A 20,441-nucleotide genomic window follows, 5' to 3' on the forward strand; every position below is an offset into this window, starting at 1 on the left:
TGAGTTTTGCATCTTTTTTCATCCAGTAATGTCTTAATAGGCCTTTGCATATAATTATTTGGCTCTCTTACTTGACTTAAAGAAAAAAATTGCTGTACCTTGATTTACTCATTCATTCCTAAACGGTTATTCAGATTGTGCTTTTAGTGATATACACTGAAGTGACATTCTTACATCCATGGAGTCGCAAAGGTCGGACACGATGGAGTGACTGAACTAAACTGACATTCTTATATGCTTCTTTTTAAATACATATGCTTGCCTGTAGGTTGGACACTTTATATTGTTATAGATGGAGCTCTGGTACTTCATGATCAGCAACAAATTTTCATTCCCAGCTAATGGTGCTAGCACTGGATAGTGACACCACAGTTGGGAACTGGTCTAGAAAGCAGCTCTGCTACTGACTTAGCTGGAAGTGTAAATACACTTCTTAATACATCTTTCCATTATTCTCTTCAGTTAAAAAGAAAAAAAAACTGGAGTAACATTTCTCTTCTCTGCTTCACGTGTGGGGATGACAAAGTGAGATAAATGCTGTAAGAAGTCTCATATAAATCTGAATTCTACTAGTTTATGATTTTTCTCAAAAGCAGGAACTATATTTTGTTCATTTTTGCATATTTAGAGCACATTACCTGGCTTACAATGGGCAGTGTTTGTGGAATGATTCACAGACATTAAGGTGAGCCAAAAAGCAGATTGTATTTATGAAAATTCCAGGCCAGTAGAATTTTCTTAGATCTTATACATAATCTGGAATCTGTGCATTTTTCATTGAAAACTTTCTACCTTTTTAGCCTTATCTCACTTCCCTTCTGTAGTACAGCTATAATTCTTCAAATTTATCCTATTCTTTCATAGTCTTTTCCCTAACACAAACAGTTGTCAGTGATATCCTGCAAGACTCTATGATTTATCTGTAATGGCCAAGTCCAAATACTGCATTCTTTGTGAAATTTCTCCTGCCTCTCCTCAGTTCCTGCATTTTAGGCACTACTGCCTCCTGATCTCCACTGCTGCTTGTACACCTCTCAGTGCCGCACAGTGAATGTTACTGAACAACTGCATGCCTGCCTCTGGGACTGTGTGGAATGTCACAGAACCAGGCAGGGCTTGGAACTTCAGAGATAAATTAGGTGGATCTGGAAAGTGAGAGGCGTGTTGTTCTTGCTGACTTGTGGGATTCAGCACATACGGGACAGGGGAAAGCAATTAAGATCATCTATGATTGCCCATGCCTACCCTACTTCTCCAGCTTCATCCTGCATCTCACTTTCTCCCTGTTCCTCTCACTCCCTGCCCTTCAACATGAGCCAGCTACTGGTGGTTACCCAAACTTGCCATGCTGTCTGATTCAAGTCTTTTCCCAGGCAGCTACTTATGCTTGAAATTTTCTTCCCCTCTTGCCTGTCCACCTGGTAAACGTATTTTTGTCTTCCAAGACCCAGCTTAGGTGTTGCCCTCTTTAATTAATCCTACCCTAAACTCTCCGCTTCCCTCAGAATTGATTGGCCCCCTCTATGTTTCCGCTGTGCACTGCAACACAGCTCAGTTACAGTTCAGTCATTAATGTTTACTTGTTGATGTATTTGTCTTCCTCTACTAAATGTAAATTTCTTAAGTGTTGAAAAGTGTGCTTTTATTAATTTTAATATTTTCAGCACCCACTATAGTAGAGAGTGAATAGTAGACACACAATAATTGTTTATATAAGCAATGTGTATACTATATATGAAAATATATAACAATAATGCATTAGAAAATGTGTCATAAATCAAAATGTTGAGTAGATGATCACTTTCATATTTGTTCATAGTTTACATTGTTATGAAAGTCATTCTAGATTTATGGATAAGTATTACATAATGAGATTTCTGGTTCTTTATTCAATTATATGATATTAAATTAAATATTCTCCAAGGGCATCTATAATTGGAGAATTGTGAAATATCTTTATATATAATAAATATGTTGAGATAGAAGTTTCTGTACAGTTTTGAAATTATTCTTGATCATCTAATATAAAATCCATCCCCCATAACTATAACAAGATTAACAACCGACTTTTTAACAGTTCCATAGTGTTAGATTTGAAAGACTGGCACATACTTAACAAGATTATGTTAAGTTCAATGAGATGAACAGAAGAAACAGGTCAAATAAGGGGCTGAAACTGCATGGGAGTCAGTTGGTGAAATTTCTTCTTTCTCTAAATCTTCATCTTAAAATGTCAATTTAGATTAATACTTTAGCCAAGTTATTGTAATTTTCACATGTCATTGAGTCTTACTTAGTTCATTCCAAACATTTATGGTGGATGTAAGATGAAAACTGGTTCTTCCAAGTGCTTTCATTTTCTTTTCTGCTCTTTTTTTCCCTTTACCTATAAATGGGAGCTCATTATCATATCATTTATTTATATTGTGCTTTCTTTTAAAGATATTTATACAGGAGATGGATTATCAAAAAATTATATTAAAAGGGGCACACTCAGAAGTAACTTTGTTTCCATCTTAAAACCCTAATGTATTGGAAAATAATAATGAAGTATGAATTGGAAAATATACACAAGGTAGTTAGTTATATAATATGTTTTGATGAATTATAACCATTCTGCCTTAGATTTATTGCACTTTTCTTGATCCTTAGAAAATGGTAGCACTCACCACAAAACCACAGTACATAAATTGCCAAGTGTGGCTGACTTGCACATTCCTTTTAGAGGAACTTATAACTGCTGAACCTTTTAACCATAAGAAATGGTCAGTATTCATGGACTTGAGGCAGTGTATTAATGAGTAAATTGGGAATTTTTTTTTAAAAGGAGATAGAGTGGGCCATTATGTTACTTCTTAACCATTTGACATGTATTAAAATTACACTATTAATATTTATTGTTTTTCTATAGAAAATAAATTACTATAGGCTTGTAAAGTTGAGAAATACATTTTCTGGTAACAATCCTTTGTTCCCTTTAAACTTTTAAGTTACACTAAATCTGAACATGATAAGTAATTCAAGTAAGTAGCATTTAGGTGACTTAATTTGGTGTGTTTCTATTATTTTATTTTTGCAAATATCTATATAAAGTGATTCAAGACTACAGCAGTTCTATGCTAAACTTTATGCTAAAGATGGATTATACTTATTCTCTTTTTTATCGTAAATGATGATAGTATTTGAATTTTAGATTTTTAAATGCCATAGCTATAATTCTTACATTTTACCTCTTAGGAAAATAATTTGATATTATAGACTTTGGAGAGCAGCAAGTTTGCTTTGCTTTAATAAAGATGTAACATCATGTTCCAAGAAATACAATTCTAATAATTTTCTGTTAAAAGTAATTTTGAAATTTTCATTCAATTACATTTGTAGATTATTTTAAAATTAATCAAATGTGAAGCATCAACTATTATATACCTGCTTGACATTTGATGAGATAGTTACATCATCAGTAATGAAAGAGGTACTTAAAATAGTGTATATAATTAGAAAGATAATACTTTTTTTTTTTCAGTTCACTCCTGAGATCCTTATTAAGGCCAAAAAGTTTCAAAACTTGCTTTAACTTCAAAAAAAAATTAGCAGCTAACTCACTGCATAGTCATCAGCCAGTCCACAGAAGAGACACAAGTTAAAATTAGTAATAAAAAACTATTAACATCATATTGACAACCAAGTACATAAGTTGAAACGCTCTCCCTTCCCATTAGACGTCCTGGGAAATTTAGTAATGGTTGTTGAGGTTGCTGCTAAGTTGCTTCAGTTGTGTCCGACTCTGTGTGACCCCATAGATGGCAGCCCACCAGGCTCCCCCATCCCTGGGATCCTCCAGGCAAGAATACTGGAATGGGTTGCCATTTCCTTCTCCAATGCATGAAAGTGAAAAGTGAAAGTGAAGTCGCTCAGTCATGTCCAACTCCTAGCAACCCCATGGACTGCAGCCCACCAGGCTCCTCTGACCATGGGATTTTCCAGGCAAGGGTACTGGAATGGGTTGCCATTGCCTTCTCCAGTTGTTGAGGTTATGTGTCCCTAAAAAGCACCGCTATAGTCAAAACTAAAAAATAAAACCCCACGGGACTTAACAAGAAAAATGGAATTGAGGTATAATACTCAGAATGTCATCAGTGAACATTTTAAAAAGTAGAAACCTTAAAAGGCATGATACTGTAATTTTACATATGTCAAATGGCTAAGAAATATGTGTAAGTACTTATATAATATTTATACAAATAAATACTGTACTTTGCTTTTAAACAGTCCTAAAGTTTGCCTTATAGAAAGAACTTTCACATAGTTGTGGAAGCTTGTTATTGTGAAGAATGATTTTTTGAAATTGGAAAGAAAGTTGAACACAAGTTGTGGATGGGTGTGACTGATTCCTCGAAGCTTCAGTAAGCTGAGGTTGCTGGCAGATGTTTGAGGTGTGTTCGTATTTACATTTTGAGTGTTCATAGGCAGCTTGTTTCAGCTGAGTGTGGTTTTTTGCATTCATCTAGTATTTCTGACAGATGAATTCACAGCAGAATTCATTTAGTGCTCAAATTGTTGCCTAATATATCAATTGCATTGATGCAGTTTCAAAACAACTATTACAGCAGCACTCACATATAGCCAAGGGTAAGACAAACACTGTAGTTTGGAGGGATGGCTACCACTTTTTATAGTAGTCTTTAATCTAGATATATTCTGATCTTTATTTAGAGATTTATTACGACAGATACTTACTGAGCATCCACTACTTGCCTTCCACTTTCTAAATATTTAAGATACAGCAGTGAACAAGATAGTCTCTCCACTTTGAAACTAATATTACTTGTGTAAAAATTTCTGTTTGTTGTCACAGGTTGGTTTTAAGAGGTAAAATTGGATAGATAAATGGACCTCAGGTTTAAAAAAAAGAGTCTGCTGGGCATCAAGACTTTTCTCTAACTCCCTAAATTATATGCGTTTACAAGATAATTTTCTAGGGATCTGTCCAGGTCAAGATTCCATTGTTTATAGAAAAAAATTAGTATCTCTGGAGGTCACTATGGAAATCAGAGTTAAATTTTAGGATAGTAATACATGTTAAAATGGAGCAACCTCTTACCTTATTGTCTATAAGCTAAAGGAGAGTCCCAGTGCAGTTGAGAAGTGAATTTTAGTTTTATATATTTTGTCCTGTTCTTCCATGATATTCAACATAAGCTGTATTTTTCTTTGTTATGGTAGTAAATTTGTTCCGGTAAAACTCAACCATGTACAAACAGGGCAAAGATGAAATACGTATATCAATTTACATAATGATAGGCTAAACCATTTGTGTATCTCAAGACCTTCTATAATAAAAGCCACTGTACACTTGCAGCCTTCATCAACCTTTCTCATCTTCTCTTGTAGATACTCCCCACCCGAAACTCTTTCTCCTTAATCCTCTTTCCTCCTGTCCCTCCTCTTTCTAGCCAAACAGGTGACTGACTCATTGTCTCCAGAACCTGCCTAGTATTTATTGGATTGCCTCGCTTCATACTTCAACCTTGTGATGATTCAAGGCCCTTCCACCTCTTCCCTCAGGCCTGAGAGCACTCTGAACACCTATAGCACAGTTTATACCACTTATCTGGCACTTATTTTCAACCTAATATTTGGTTTTCAGGTAGCTTTGTCTGAGTTATCCAATTAAGACAAATGATTTGTCCCATATACGTGGGAAAGGAAGGCCTCAAAGGCTTTGTTAGCAAAGTAATGTCTTTGCTTTTTAATATGTCATATTAAATAATTAATATGTCATAAATTTTCTTCCAAGGAGCAAGCGTCGTTTAATTTCATGGCTGCAGTCACTCTCTACAGTTATTTTGGAGCCAAAAAACAGGTCTGTCACTGTTTCCATGTTTCCCCATATATTTGCCATGAAGTTATGGAACCAGAGTTTATACTTAACCAACCATTTAATTGTCTCATCTTACTAAATGAGACAGCCCCTGCTGATATAGAATTGTGGGTGAAATATTTAGCAGTGTTATTTATGTTTTTAGCTATTAACATGTTCTGTCACCAGAAAATTTTAGGAACAAATAGTTAAAACAGAATGTTGTTTCTTGAAATTCTACTGCTTAGGAAAATTTTAAGCTTACTTTAGAGTAACCCTCTTCCAACAACACAAGAGAAGACTCTACACACAGACATCACCAGAAGGTTGACACCAAAATCAGATTGATTATATTCTTTGCGGCCAAAGATGGAGAAGCTCTGTACAGTCAGCAAAAACAAGACCGGGAGCTGACTGTGCCTTGGATTATGAACTCCTTATTGCCAAATACAGACTGAAATTGAGGAAAGTGGAGAAAACCACTAGACCATTCAGGTACAACCTAAATCAAATCCCTAAATCCTATACAGTGGAAGTGAGAAATAGATTTAAGGGACTAGATCTGATAGAGTGCCTGATGAACTCCACCTATAGATGGAGGTTCGTGACATTGTACAGGAGACAGGGATCAAGACCATCCCCAAGAAAAAGAAATGCAAAAAAGCAAAATGGCTGGCTGGGAAGGGCTTACAAATAGCTGTGAAAAGAAGGGAAGCGAAAAAGGAGAAAAGGAGAAAAGGAAAGATATACCCATTTGAATGCAGGGTTCCAAAAAATAGCAAGGAGAGATAAGAAAGCCTTCCTCAGCGATCAATGCAAAGAAATAGAGGAAAACAATAGAGTGGGAAAGACTAGAGATCTCTTCAAGAAAATTAGAGATACCAAGGGAACATTTCATGCAAAGATGGGCTCGATAAAGGACAGAAATGGTATGGACCTAACAGAAGCAGAAAATATTAAGAAGAGGTGGCAAGAATACACGGAAGAACTATGCAAAAAAGATCTTCATGACCCAGATAATCACTATGGTGTGATCTTCAACCTAGAGCCAAACATCCTGGAATGTGAAGTCAAGTGGGCCTTAGAAAGCATCACTGCAAACAAAGCTAGTGGAGGTGATGGAATTCCAGTAGAGCTGTTTCAAATCCTGAAAGATGATGCTGTGAAAGTGCTGCACTCAATATGCCAACAAATTTGGAAAACTCAGCAGTAGCCACAGGACTGGAAAAGATCAGTTTTCATTCCAATCCCAAAGAAAGGCAATGCCAAAGAATGCTCAGACTACCGCACAATTGCACTCATCTCACACACTAGTAAAGTAATGCTTAAAATTCTCCAAGCCAGGCTGCAGCAGCACGTGAACCATGAACTTCCAGATGTTCAAGCTGGTTTTAGAAAAGGCAGAGGAACCAGAGATCAAATTGCCAACATCTGCTGGATCATCGAAAAAGCAAGAGAGTTCAGTAAAAACATCTGTTGACTGCTTTATTGACTATAAAGCCTTTGACTGTGTGGACAGTAAACTGTGGAAAATTCTGAAGGAGATGAGAATACCAGACCACCTGACCTGCCTCTTGAGAAACCTATATGCAGGTCAGGAAGCAACAGTTAAAACTGGACATGGAACAACAGACTGGTTCCAAATAGGAAAAGGAGTATGTCAGGCTGTATATTGTCACCCTGCTTACTTAACTTATATGCAGAGTACATCATGAGAAACGCTGGGCTGGAGGAAGCACAAGCTGGAATCAAGATTGCCGGGAGAAATATCAATAACCTCAGATATGCAGATGACACCACCCTTATGGCAGAAAGTGAAGAAGAACTAAAGAGCCTCTTGATGAAAATGAAAGAGGAGAGTGAAAAAGTTGGCTTAGAGCTCAACATTCAGAAAACAAAGATCATGGCATCCGGTCCCATCACTTCATGGGAAATAGATGGGGAAACAGTGTCAGACTTTATTTTTCTGGGCTCCAAAATCACTGCAGATGGTGATTGCAGCCATGAAATTAAAAGATGCTTACTCCTTGGAAGGAAAGTTATGACCAACTTAGACAGCATATTCAAAAGCAGAGACATTACTTTGCCAACAAAGGTCCATCTAGTCAAGGCTATGGTTTTTCCAGTGGTCATGTATGGATGTGAGAGTTGGACCATAAAGAAAGCTGAGTACCAAAGAATTGATGCTTTTGAACTGTGGTGTTGGAGAAGACTCTTGAGAGTCCCTTGGACTTCAAGGAGATCCAGTCAGTCCATCCTAAAGGAAATCAGTCCTGGGTGTTCATTGGAAGGGCTGATGCTGAAGCTGAAACTCCAATACTTTGGCCACCTGATATGAAGAGCTGACTCATTTGAAAAGACCCTGATGCTGGGAAAGATTGAGGGCAGGAGGAAAAGGGGGTGACAGAGGATGAGATGGTTGGATGGCATCACCGACTCGATGGACATGGGTTTGGGTGAACTCCAGGAGTTAGTGATGGACAGGGAGGCCTGGCCTGCTGCAGTTCATGGGATCTCAAAGAGTCAGACACGACTGAGCAACTGAACTGAACTGAGAGTAACATGGTTTTATTCATTAGTAAGACTTTGATACTAAAGGGCAACACTTTGTCAGGTTTGAATTATGTAAATCTAAGTAGTTTATATAAGGTATATTACCAGTTACTCCTTTTTTAAAAGTTGGATCTCTGGGAATTTAGCTTTGCTGCATCATTTACTCTGTATGGTACCTCCTTGTCAGGAGCAGGTAACTAGAATCTTTTACATATCTGTATAGTCATCATTTGGGAGTTTTGTTTGTTTTTTAATCTTTTATCAAAGTTTGCTAAAAAGTAACACATCTCATCTAAATCTGTAACTTCACTGGTAGAATAGTAATGTTTACTCCATCCCCTCCACTCACATCTCCCCAATTCCCCTAGGGTTAGAATTGCAAGAGCTTTGCTGTGTTATTGGACTTGATGGAAAGCCAGCTTTTAGTCATATGTGATTAATATTCTATAGCTCTTTCGTTAGCAACATACACACTTTTCTTCCCAAAAGACCAGTTTGGAAAGAACCTTGGTGATATAGTCCACCCCTCATAATCTATTAACTGGGTAGGCTGATAGTATTTACAGGGAAAAGTAATATAAATATTGAATACAGATTTAAGCAAAAACTATGAAATAAGTAATTGGGCAGATGGACATAGGAGTAGAGAAGGATGGTTATATTATGGCATGAGAACTAAGTTACAAAGCTAACTCTTCATTTTCCATAGTAGGAAATCCATAGAAAATGTGTAAAATTGAAAAAAATCAAGAAATAGTCCTATAAATCATCTTGTATAGGAATGTGAAGAAACAGCTTAGTGTTGACACTGGAATATGGAATAGGATAAAAGTGGAGAGGCATGAGGCAGGGAAACTTGGTTTCCCCAATAAACTTTGTAATACTGTTTGGCTTTTAAAAACTATGTACATATGTTCCTCTTTAAATTTTTAAACATTTTAAATGTTTCATTATAGGGTAGGTCAAAAAATTAAGATATCTTAAAATCAATTTTTGTATAAAATGTTTAGTATTTAGGCTGGAAGGAACGTTGGCCTTTTAGGGAAAAATTAATAATGACTGTAATTTTCATATAAAATATAACCAAGAATATTTTTCTTTGTGTATTCTTAAATTATATGGTAGGATTGTCTCATCTACACTGGTTAATTAATGCCAGCACCAAGGATGCCTTTCAGATGTTTATCTGCAGCCCAGAATTCTGAGCTCCAGGTCCATCTATCCCAGCTCCCTCTGTGATATCACTGTTTTGAGGTTGTAAAGGTACCCTAGACTCAGTATGTTCAAAACTAAACTTTGGTTTGTTTTCTTGGACCTTTTCTAGTTTTTTCCTTAGTTTCTAGATGGGACCAGCCATCTGAACAAATGAAAAAGCAACCTTTACAACCTCCTTCTTTACCCCAATATCTAATCCATCTCCAAGTTCTATTAAATTTTACTTCCTAATTATCGCTTCAGTTTTTCCTTCTACTCAGTGTCCATTGCTATCTCTACACTTACAAAGTATTAACTATTTCTTAGCTAGTTCAGTTCAGTTCAGTCTCTCAGTCGTGTCCAACTTTGCAACCCCATAGACTGCAGCATGCCAGGACTCCCTGTCCATCACCAACTCCCGGAGCTTACTCAGACTCATGTCCGTTGAGTTAGTGATGCCATCCAATCATTTCATCCTCTGTCGTCCCCTTCTCCTCCTGCCTTCTTAGCTAGACTAAAGCATTTTTCTAACTGGTCTTCTCATCTTTTGCCATTTTCTCCATACTGTAGCCATTCTTCACACATACATGATTTCTTGATCATGTCACCTTTCCTGCCTCTGAGCTTAAATCTTTCAGTTTCTTCTCATTACCCTGGGAATAAAACCTCCAAATTTTAATGGCCTATAAAGGCACTGCATGATTCAGCTCCTACCTTTTTCTTGCTGCTGCTGCTCTCTAGTTTTTCCTAATATACTCCCTTGTAGTCTGTTTTTGAATGATGTGAAGGAGATGAAAAAATTACTGTGTCAGCAGTGAGGTAGACTGAGATAGCAGTCAGCAGATCTGGTAGCAGAAGGCAGACAGAAGATAAAATAGTGGGCAAGTTAAAATAGTTATGTAAATTATTAGCTTGTTTTGATGTGTCTTTAATCCAGGAATTTCTGTGACCTGGAGAGCAAGGGTATGGACTCTAATACTTGTATCTCCAGCATGGTTATCTGCTGTGTACTAGGTACTCCTTAAATTCATGGATTGTGAATGGATGATGATAGTCCAGTTTTAAATATCCAGGTACCTCATAAATGCTCAAATTCTGTTCAGACCTGTAAGTCCTGTTGCTTTTCTTTGTTGTTGTTTTTTGATCTGGAGGCTATGGTCTCTTCTTGGGAGTACGGTTAACAGTTGCATGTGTCATACCACTGTTACAGTCCTGGAAGAACTCACCATAGTGAACGGTAGTGAAATGAAGACTTGATGATTATCATGACATGAAGTCTGAGCCATTAACTGATACTTAGTACTCTGTACTGTCATAATACTGAGAGGTTAGAAATCAGTTGCTTACATACTCTAGGAAAGGAAATAACATGGCACATTTTTTAAATCTTTCCAGTATACTTATGGTTGGGTTTGTAGTGCTGTATATACTCTGCTGGGCTTCCCAGCAGCCTCAGTGGTAAAGAATCGTCCTGCCAGTGCAGGAGACGCAGGTTCAGTCCCTGGGTCAGGAAGATCCTCTGGCGGAGGAAATGGTGATCCTCCCCAGTATTCTTGCCTGGAAAATTCCATGGGCAAGGGAGCCTGGCAGGCTGCAGTCCATGTGGTTGCAGAGTCAGACACAACTCAGTGCCTGAGCACAGCACCCAGCAGCATGTACACTCCGCTACTATTTAAAATCATTAAGAGCTTACTCCCAGATTATTTGAGCTGGCAGCAGGTTAGGTGCTAGAATTTTACCCCTATTGTTAGGAGCATTCCTGTAAAGCATGATTTCTTTATTCTTTTCTCAGAAGAGCAGTCATTTTGCATCTTAACCATAGAAAATTCATTTCTGTTTATTATTAGAAATAATTTTCCAGATTAAATTGTAAGGTATTTCTAGGTTTTCCTTTCAAAATTAAATAAATACCTGTTTGTTTCAACAGTGTGTTTAGTTGTAAAGCTTATTCACTCACCCACAGGCTACATTTAAAAATAGTTACCTTGCTTTGTTCTTAAAGTCTGCTTTTGGTGGATGCAGAATATGGGTTAATTGTTTCTTTTCCCTTTCAGCACTTGAATTTTGTCTTTTCAGTATCTTCTGGCCTTCACTGTCTTTAATGAGTAGTCAGCCTTCATTTAAATTGTTGTTGCCCTTTATTTTATTTCTTTGACTGCTTTTAGGATTTTCTTTTTCTTTGGTTTTCAGCACTGTGACTATTATGCCTACATGTGATTTCTCTGGCTTTTCCTGTTTAAGACTTGCTGATCTTCTTGATCAAGATCTTTTTGCTTGTTTGTTGTATTTAAAGCAGACTCTGACCAGTTTTATTATAGAAAATTTTTCCATGATTGACTTTTCACTAATCTGTTTTGGCATGCTTCTAACGATACCAAATCAGCTGGATCAGTGATAGCCATGGTGTGTATTCTGGTATTTCCTATACCCTGTGCCCAATTCAACATTATTGCCACTGCAGATGGATACCAGTTTTGGCTGACGTGGCGTAATTCTCTGTTTCAGATTTCTTCAACCTGGGCAGTTGTTGATGAGGCTGACCAGTTTCACATTGCCTTATCTTACCATTTTCAGAGCCTGCATGTACTCCAACATGTGCTTGCCACTTTTCTTAAGGAGTTGGAATCTTGGGTTGATACAGAGTCTAGAGCTGAGTGATTTAGGCAACTTTATTGTCTTCCTTGTGACCACCGTCTTCCTGCTTTAGGTGTGAAATGGTTCCCAACCAAGAACAACCTCCAAGATGGACAGGGAGCCAGTCAAGTTCTTCTTGATGTGTAAATTTAGATCTTTTACTAACTTGGGGAAATTTTTAGACACTGTTTCATTAAATACTTTTTTCTATCCCATTCTCTGCCCCCTTTCCTTCTGGAATTCCAGTTACAGGTATGTTAAGAGTTACTGATTCTTTCTCACAGGTCCCTGAGCTAGGTTCATTTCCCTGGCTCAGTCTTTTTTTTTTCCTCCATCCTTCAGGTTCTAATGATTTCTATTGCTGTGTCTTCAAGTTCACTCACTCTTTTGTCATTTCCAATTTGTGACTAAACCTAGCCAGTGAATTTTATTTCAGACATTTTATTTTTCACTTCTTGAATTTACATTTCTTTTATAGTTTTTTTTTTTCCCTTGACTGAGAAATCTAAGCATATTGGCCCTTATATTCCTGGACATAGTTAAAATAGCTGCTTTAAAATCCTTATGTGCTAATTCTAGCATCTGGGTCATCTTGGGCTTGGTCTCCCTCAGTTGCCTTTCTCTTGACAATGGGTCAGTTTTTCCTGTGTCTTCTGTGTAATAATTTTAGATTATAACTTGGATGTTATGAATGACACATTGTAGAGACTGAAGTTTATTGTGTTCCTTTAGAATGTGTTGATGTTTGGTTAGTGGTTTGCATGCTTGCTTGTTTGTTTTAGTAGGCAGTTAACTTGGCTGAACTTAAACTACAAACTGAAACCTCACTTCTGTTACTTTAACCTTAGCCTGATTTCTTGGAATCTCGTCTGTACAGTTTGGGAACCAGAGATATGTGTAGATACTATACACAAAATTTGGTGTTTCTCTCCTTTTGGTGATTTACTCACTAGGTTTTCAGCTATTGTGGTCATGGCAAAATCTGTCCTTTGGTTCATTAAGCGAATTAGACTGAAGATTTACTTGTTTGGGCTTTTGCTGCGCAAAAACAACTGGGATGTGCTCTCTGGGTAAAAACCATTTAAAAAATGGAAAGTCACCCCATGTTGTCTACTTCTTGCAACTACTGACTCGCTTCTCCTCCTCCCAACCCCCAGCACCACCACTCCCACTTTGCTGTTTCTGTTTTCAAGCTCTTTATGTTTTGTCTGTTTACAGAAGCTACTCGTGAGAGCATCAGTCCAGTAGGAGCTACTTTGCCATTTCAAGAAGTGGAATCCCTAAAATACAATTGTGCTTTTGAACAATTTTCTTGTTAGTATACTTGATAGTCATATAAGAGTTTTTTCAAAGAACTTGAGAGATTTCTGTATATGTTTTAATAATGAGTTGAAATTTATTTTCATCCTCTTTTAAATAAGAAAGGTTGTCCTGAATTTAGACTGAGGATTTATTTATTTGCCTTTCCCTCAAATTATAATTTCCAAATCTACATTACTTGAAATGCATTTTAGAAGCAGAATACATGAAGAACCCATACAGTAAAGCCTTTATTTCATCCAACAAATCTTACATCTTGGACCTAGGTCCTTGGGAATACAGCTGTAAACTTTGAAGTTCTTGATCCTATGGAGCTAACGCTTTACGGTTAGGCAGGTAGGTAGATAGGTAGATATGTCAGTATTGATAAAATGCTATGAAGTAAAACCAAGGTATGAAGATGTGATAGGGAAGGAGAGGAGAGAAGTGTGGCAATATTCTAGGTAGAAAGATTGGTCAAGGAAGCAGTCTGATCAGACTTCTTAGTGAAGTGTGAGAGAGCCATGCAAATATCTGAGAGGAAAGGGTTCCAAGCAAAAGGGGCCACAAGTCTAAAAGACCCAAGGGAGGAATGAGGTTAGCTTCTCTTTGAGAAATAACCAGTGTGGGGGAACTCAGTGTGGAACTGAGGAAACAAAGACAGTGGTAGGAGATGAAGTCCCAGGTGGTAGTTAGCCAGGGGTCTTGTGTTACAGGATTTTGTGCTGGGGAAATGATTGTTCGGATTTACTTTTCACAAGGATCACTCTGTTCAGTAGAGTAAGAGGTAGGGGTGGAGCAAAGAGTTAAGCAAGGAGGAGACCTTAGCAGTAGCAGTCTAGGTGAGCTGTGATCATGGCTTGAATAAGAGCAGTAGTAATAGAGGTGGGAAAATGTGATCAGATTCAGAACAATTCTTTTGCAGATAGCCAGCAAAACTTGATGATCGATTAGATATGGCATGTGAGAAGGACCAACTGAGTGACTGATGGTACCATATATGGAGGTGAAAGAGACTGGGAAAGATTTGGTCTGGGTAGGGGAAATGAAGAGTTCAATTTTGGACATACTAAGTTTGAAGTGAATTTTAGATATCCAGACGTAGATGTGAAGAAAGCAGCTGGTCATGTAGCCTGGAACTCAAGGGAGAAAGAGCTCCCTTGGAGTTGGACATAGAGATTTGCAAAGCCTTTGTTTAAAGTAGTGTGTTTGGTTGAGATTACCTTGATGAGGAACGTAGGTGTAATCGAAAAGAAACCCTAGGTCTGAACTGCATAACTCACTGATGTTTAGATGTCCAGAGAAGGATCTGACAAAGAAAACTGACAAGGAACTGCCAGTGGGTGGGTAGAAATCCAGAAGAGTATAAATCTCAGAAGCTAAGTGAAGAAATTGTTTAGAGAATGGGGAGTGGTTGACTGGTTTATAAACTGAAGAGAGATCTAGTGAGATGAGGCCTGAGGAGTAACGTTAAGTTTAACAATCTGAAGATCCTGGGCAACTTTGATAAGTAGTTTCAGTGAAGAAAAACTATGAAAACCTGAGTTGGTAGATCTTAAAGTGATAAGAGGGAGGAAATGAAGACAAAGTATAAACCATCCTTTGAAGGAGTTAGCCTGAAAGAGGGAATGGGCAGATAAATGAGTTGATAACTGGAGTGAAGTCCAGAGAGACTTTCTCAAGATCAGCAATGCTATAGCATGTTTACTGTCCCTTATATTATGTTTAAATATCATTTATGAATTTCCGGTACTCTTCTTTTCTCTTGCAACCCATTTGTAGAAATATTACATTGGATGCTAAAATATTGTGTGTGTGTGTGTGTGTGTGTTTTTGAAATAGATTGGGGAAATCTGTAATGCTAATAATTTGGTTTGGCAGTGCTTTTACCTAGGAGATGTAACTAAGCTGAAGTCACACAGACAAAAGAATTGGGGGAAAATTAACCAAATGATGATAAAAAGTTTGAAAGTCTTTACCAAACATGATATCCAAATGAGCTTTTATTCTATTGAGGATTCAGGAGTTCTGTCATAACTAGATTTACTCAAAAGTGTTTAATATCTACTGTTACGCTGAAAACTGTCTACAGAGTGCTAGGTGTGCAATAAGGGACATGAGAGACCAATTTCTGTGTTCATGGAGTTTATAGACTTGTACTTAAGCTTATGGAAAAGAGAAATATTACAGATAAGAAATTTGTTTTAAAGAGATCGTCTTATTGTTAAATTTATTCTAAAATGAATTGTATTTTAATTATTGTGCAAATAGTATGATTTTAAAAATTTTAATATGTTATATAGGTTTAATGTATTTATATGCTATTTATATCTCAAAGAGGCTTTAAGATTAAACATGGTTTATGTTAAGAATGTTAGGGATATAAATAAATAGGGTATTTCTCAACTTGGACTGTACATTAGAATCACTTGGGGGGCTTTTAAAAATCCATATGCTCATGTTGCTCCTAACCAATCAAATCAGAACCTCTGGGGTTGGGGCTCAAGCATTAGTATTTTAAAATACTGATTTAATAGAGACAGAGGGAATAAAATGCTACCAAGCCCCTGAGAATGAATTGATTACACATTTAAGGATTAAGTACATCTGAAAAGACAAAATATCAAATATTTTTTGACTTATAGATCATTTTTAGATAGAGCATGCAAAGCTATTTGTAGAACGAAACTTTTTTAGGATCCAAAGTTTAAAAAATTTTAGTAGAATAAATAAGATTACTCCCTTAGTCTCTCCTCTGATAATTAAGAAAAAAATCAGTGACATTATTCATTTTTTCCCTTTTAAAACAACCTTGACAGTAATTTCTTATTTGAATGCCTTTAGGCACATCCATTATAAAGCATACACAAATACATAGGAATTAGAAAATTTTAAAGTTTGCCATCAGTAGTTATAAACTGAAAAGACAACTATACTGCAAGCATTATAAGACTGAATATTTTTATAACTTAATACTAAATAAATACTAAAGCACATACCCTTTTGTATTGAAATTTTAAATCCATGATAATATTAATTCTATAATAGTTCTCATTAAAATTTTTTTTTCTTTCTTTCACAGAAAATGCTTGGACAGAAGAGATGAGTACTGTTTCCACTAAGGCCTAGAATTGCCTGTTGTACAAATAGTCCTGATCAGGCAAGATACGAATGGCCCAAGGAAGCCACCAAATTGATTTTCAGGTTTTGCATGACCTGCGACAAAAATTCCCTGAAGTACCTGAAGTTGTTGTGTCCAGGTGCATGTTACAGGTCAGTGTTTAATGATTTCTGAATTTATTAATACAACTTGGTATTTTTTTCAACATTGGAAGAGAACACTTTTATCTTCTTTGGCATTAGTGCAGTATGATGGAGAGATGAGCTTTGATGTCTGATAGTCATTTAGCCTTTAGCAAGTTCTAGGCTCTCTGTTTCCCATCTGTCATATGGATAATACCTGCTTTGTAAAGTAGATGTGAGGATTAAGTGAGATCTTATATAAAGCATTAATAAATGGTCCACATTTACGATGAGCTTGCTTGACTCCTCCCTTACCCAATTTTGCCAGGAGAACTTTTAAAAATTCCAGGTCTTCCATTTCATAGGGGTGGGATGATTTGGGAGAATGGCATTGAAACATGTATAATATCATATAAGAAATGAATCGCCAGTCTAGGTTTGATGCAGGATACAGGATGCTTGGGGCTGGTGCACTGGGATGACCCAGAGGGATGGTATGGGGAGGGAGGTGGGAGGGGGGTTCAGGATTGGGAACACGTGTACACCCATGGCAGATTCATGTTGATGGATGGCAAAACCAATACAGTATTGTAAAGTAAAATTTAAAAAAATAAAATAAAATAAAAATTAAAAAAAAGAAAGAAAATGAGAAAATCATTAAATAAGGAATCAGGAAACTTGGGATCTAATCCTAAATGGCGCCCTAAGCATATTTTACAAGTAATATGCCTTCTTTTGTCCTTTAGTTTTCTTATCTATAAAATGGAAGGATTTGACTAGACAATGCCTGAAGTCCCAATTCTAAAGAAAAAAGTTTATTTTTATATTTTTTAATTTACTCTGTAAGTTTTCTACTTAATATCACTCTCTAATATGTTTTTAGATTTTTCTTAGTACATACAATTTTAGAAATACATAATTCTAAATATTTTGTGATAGTATACTTTCTCATTTGATTAAAGTGGAAATCTTTCTGTCAAGAACAGTTTTTCAGCTTGTTCAAATGGAGATAAAAAAAGGTGATTGGGGCTCAGACATATTTACTCATGTTGAATGATTTTTAAAGTTTTAAATTATATGAAACTTGAAAAGGCTCAATATCTGTATTTGGTATCAAGTAACTCCATTTTGTTCACACTCTGTCACCTGTTCTCTGTACACTTAATTAGCCTACCACCTTTAGTCTAACCCAGTTTTGGTCTTTCCAATCTGTCCTTCTCACTTCTGCTAGAAATGTCCTTTTAAATTCAGATTTTATTGCATATTTACCTGCTTAAAAGCCCCATGGTTGTTACCCATACCCTTCAGAGTAAAGCTGATAAATCTTGATGAGGGCATACTAGATCTGTGATCTAAAATCCTGCCGCCTTCTGCAGCATGACCTCTTGCCTAGTCCTTCCTCCCTCATACCCTTTCCCATAATCATCCTCAGCTAGTTGGAATTCTCCAAATATGTCTGGCTCTTTCTGTGGTACATTATTTAAAAGCATATGTTTTGAGTTAATAGTACTCTATTGTATATTTGAACGATCTTGAGTATTCTTACTGCAAAAATAAAAAAGGAAGAAAGAAAAAATTGGCTGTGTAGAATAGTAGATGTGTTGATTGTGGTAATCATTTCACAACATATAAGTATATTAAATCCTCCCACTGTAACCTTTAAAAAGAATCATGTTGTCCAGCCTAAATATATACAGTTTTTATTTATCCATCATACCTCAGGTAAAGCTAAGGGGAAGTAATTTTAAAAATTTAATAATAACAAGTAGCATATGTTTTGTGAGTAAAAGAGACTTGAATTCAATATTTGACAGTTAATAGCAGCAATTGAATTAACTTCTCTGACCCTCATTTTCCTCAAGTGTACAATGGAAACTTAAAAAAAAACTTAACAGAATTAAATGTGATAAGGCAGGAAAGCAGCTAGTAGGATAACTGATTCATAATGAGTGCTTAAGTAATGTTAGCAACCAATATGAATAACAGTAATAATAGTGGAAGGCCCATAATGAATATTTGGTGAGTGAATCAGTAGTCCATATTTGTTGATATCAGATGTGTAATGAAAATGAAAGAGGAAGGAAGGGTAATAAAAATGGAGTCAAAAACTAAAGAAAGTCTGAAAAGGAGCAGCAACAGTGAGGGGACGGTATCTTCTACAACTCAGGTTCAGTTCAGTTCAGTCGCTCGGTCATGTTCAACTCTTTGCATCCCCATGGTCTGCAGCACACCAGGCCTCCCTGTCCATCACCAACTCCCAGAGTTTACTCAAACTCTTGTCCATTGAGTCGGTGATGCCATCCAAGCATCTCATCCTCTGTCATCCCCTTCTCCTCCTGACTTCAATATTTCCCAGCATCGGGGTCCTCTCAAATGAGTCTGTTCTTCAGATCAGGTGGCCAAAGTATTGGAGTTTCAGCTTCAGCATCAGTCCTTCCAATGAATATTCAGGATTGATCTCCTTTAGGATGGACTGGTTGGATCTCCTTGCAGTCCAAGGGACTCTCAAGAGCCTTCTCCGAAACCACAGTTCAAAAGCATCAGTTCTTTGGTGCTCAGCTTTCTTCATGGTCCAACTTGCACATCCATACATGTCTACTGGAAAAACCACAGCTTTGACTAGATAGACCTTTGTTGGCAAAGTAATGTCTCTGCTTTTTAATATGCTGTCTAGGTTGGTCATAACTTTTCTTCCAAGGAGCAAGCGTCTTTTAATTTCATGCAGTGATTTTGGAACCCCCCAAAATAAAGTCAACCACTGTTTCCCCACCTATTTGCCGTGAAGTGATGGAACCTGATGCCATGATCTTAGTTTTCTGAATGTTGAGTTTTAAGCCAACTTTTTCACTCTCCTCTTTCACTTTCATCAAGAGGCTCTTTGATTCTTCTTTGCTTTCTGCCATAAGGCTGGTGTCATCTGCATATCTGAGGTTATTGATATTTCTCCCAGCAATCTTTATTCCAGCTTGTGCTTCATCCAGCCCAGCGTTTCTTATGATGTACTCTGCATATATAAGTTAAATAAGAAGGGTGACAATATACAGCCTTGACGTACTCCTTTTCCTATTTGGAACCAGTCTGTTGTTCCATGTCCAGTTCTAACTGTTGCTTCCTGACCTGCATACAAGTTTCTGCCTTGAGAACTATTTCATGAATAGTATGAAAAGGCAAAAATATAGGACAAATATAGGAGTTCAGAGATGAACTTCCCAGGTCAGTAGTGCCCAACATGCTACTGGAGATCAGTGGAGAAATAACTCCAAAAAGAATGAAGAGACGGAGCCAAAGCAAAAACAACATCCAGTTGTGGATGTGACTGGCAATGGAAGTGAAGTCTGGTGCTTTAAAGAGAAGTAAGAACCTGGAATGTTAGGTCCATGAATCAAGGCAAATTGGAAGTGGTCAGGCAGGAGATGGCAAGAGTAAACATCAACATTTTAGGAATCAGCAAACTAAAATGGACAGGAATGGATGGATTTAACTCAGATGACCATTCCATCTACTAGTGTGGGCAAGAATCCGGGATCTTAGAAGAAATGGAGTAGCCATCATAGTCAACAAAAGAGTCTGAAATGCAGTACTTGGATGCATTCTCAAAAAGGACAGAATGATCTCTGTTCGTTTCCAAGGCAAACCATTCAATATCACAGTAATCCAA

General features: G+C 37.0%; 1 protein-coding gene across 2 annotated transcripts in view; it reads left to right on the forward strand.

Moving 5' to 3' along the window:
• TAB2 (TGF-beta activated kinase 1/MAP3K7 binding protein 2) overlaps positions 1-20,441 on the forward strand; it is an 85,823-nt gene that overhangs the window by 27,459 nt on the left and 37,923 nt on the right. For both annotated transcript variants that reach the window (XM_018053329.1, XM_018053328.1), the window contains exon 2: positions 16,623-16,813. In XM_018053329.1, coding sequence (XP_017908818.1) covers positions 16,712-16,813 — 102 coding nt within the window. In that variant the 5' untranslated portion in view covers positions 16,623-16,711. The remainder of the gene's footprint in view (positions 1-16,622; positions 16,814-20,441) is intronic.

This window comes from Capra hircus, chromosome 9 (genome assembly GCF_001704415.2).
Source record: "Capra hircus breed San Clemente chromosome 9, ASM170441v1, whole genome shotgun sequence".
In the NCBI taxonomy this organism is placed as follows: Eukaryota; Metazoa; Chordata; class Mammalia; order Artiodactyla; family Bovidae; genus Capra; species Capra hircus.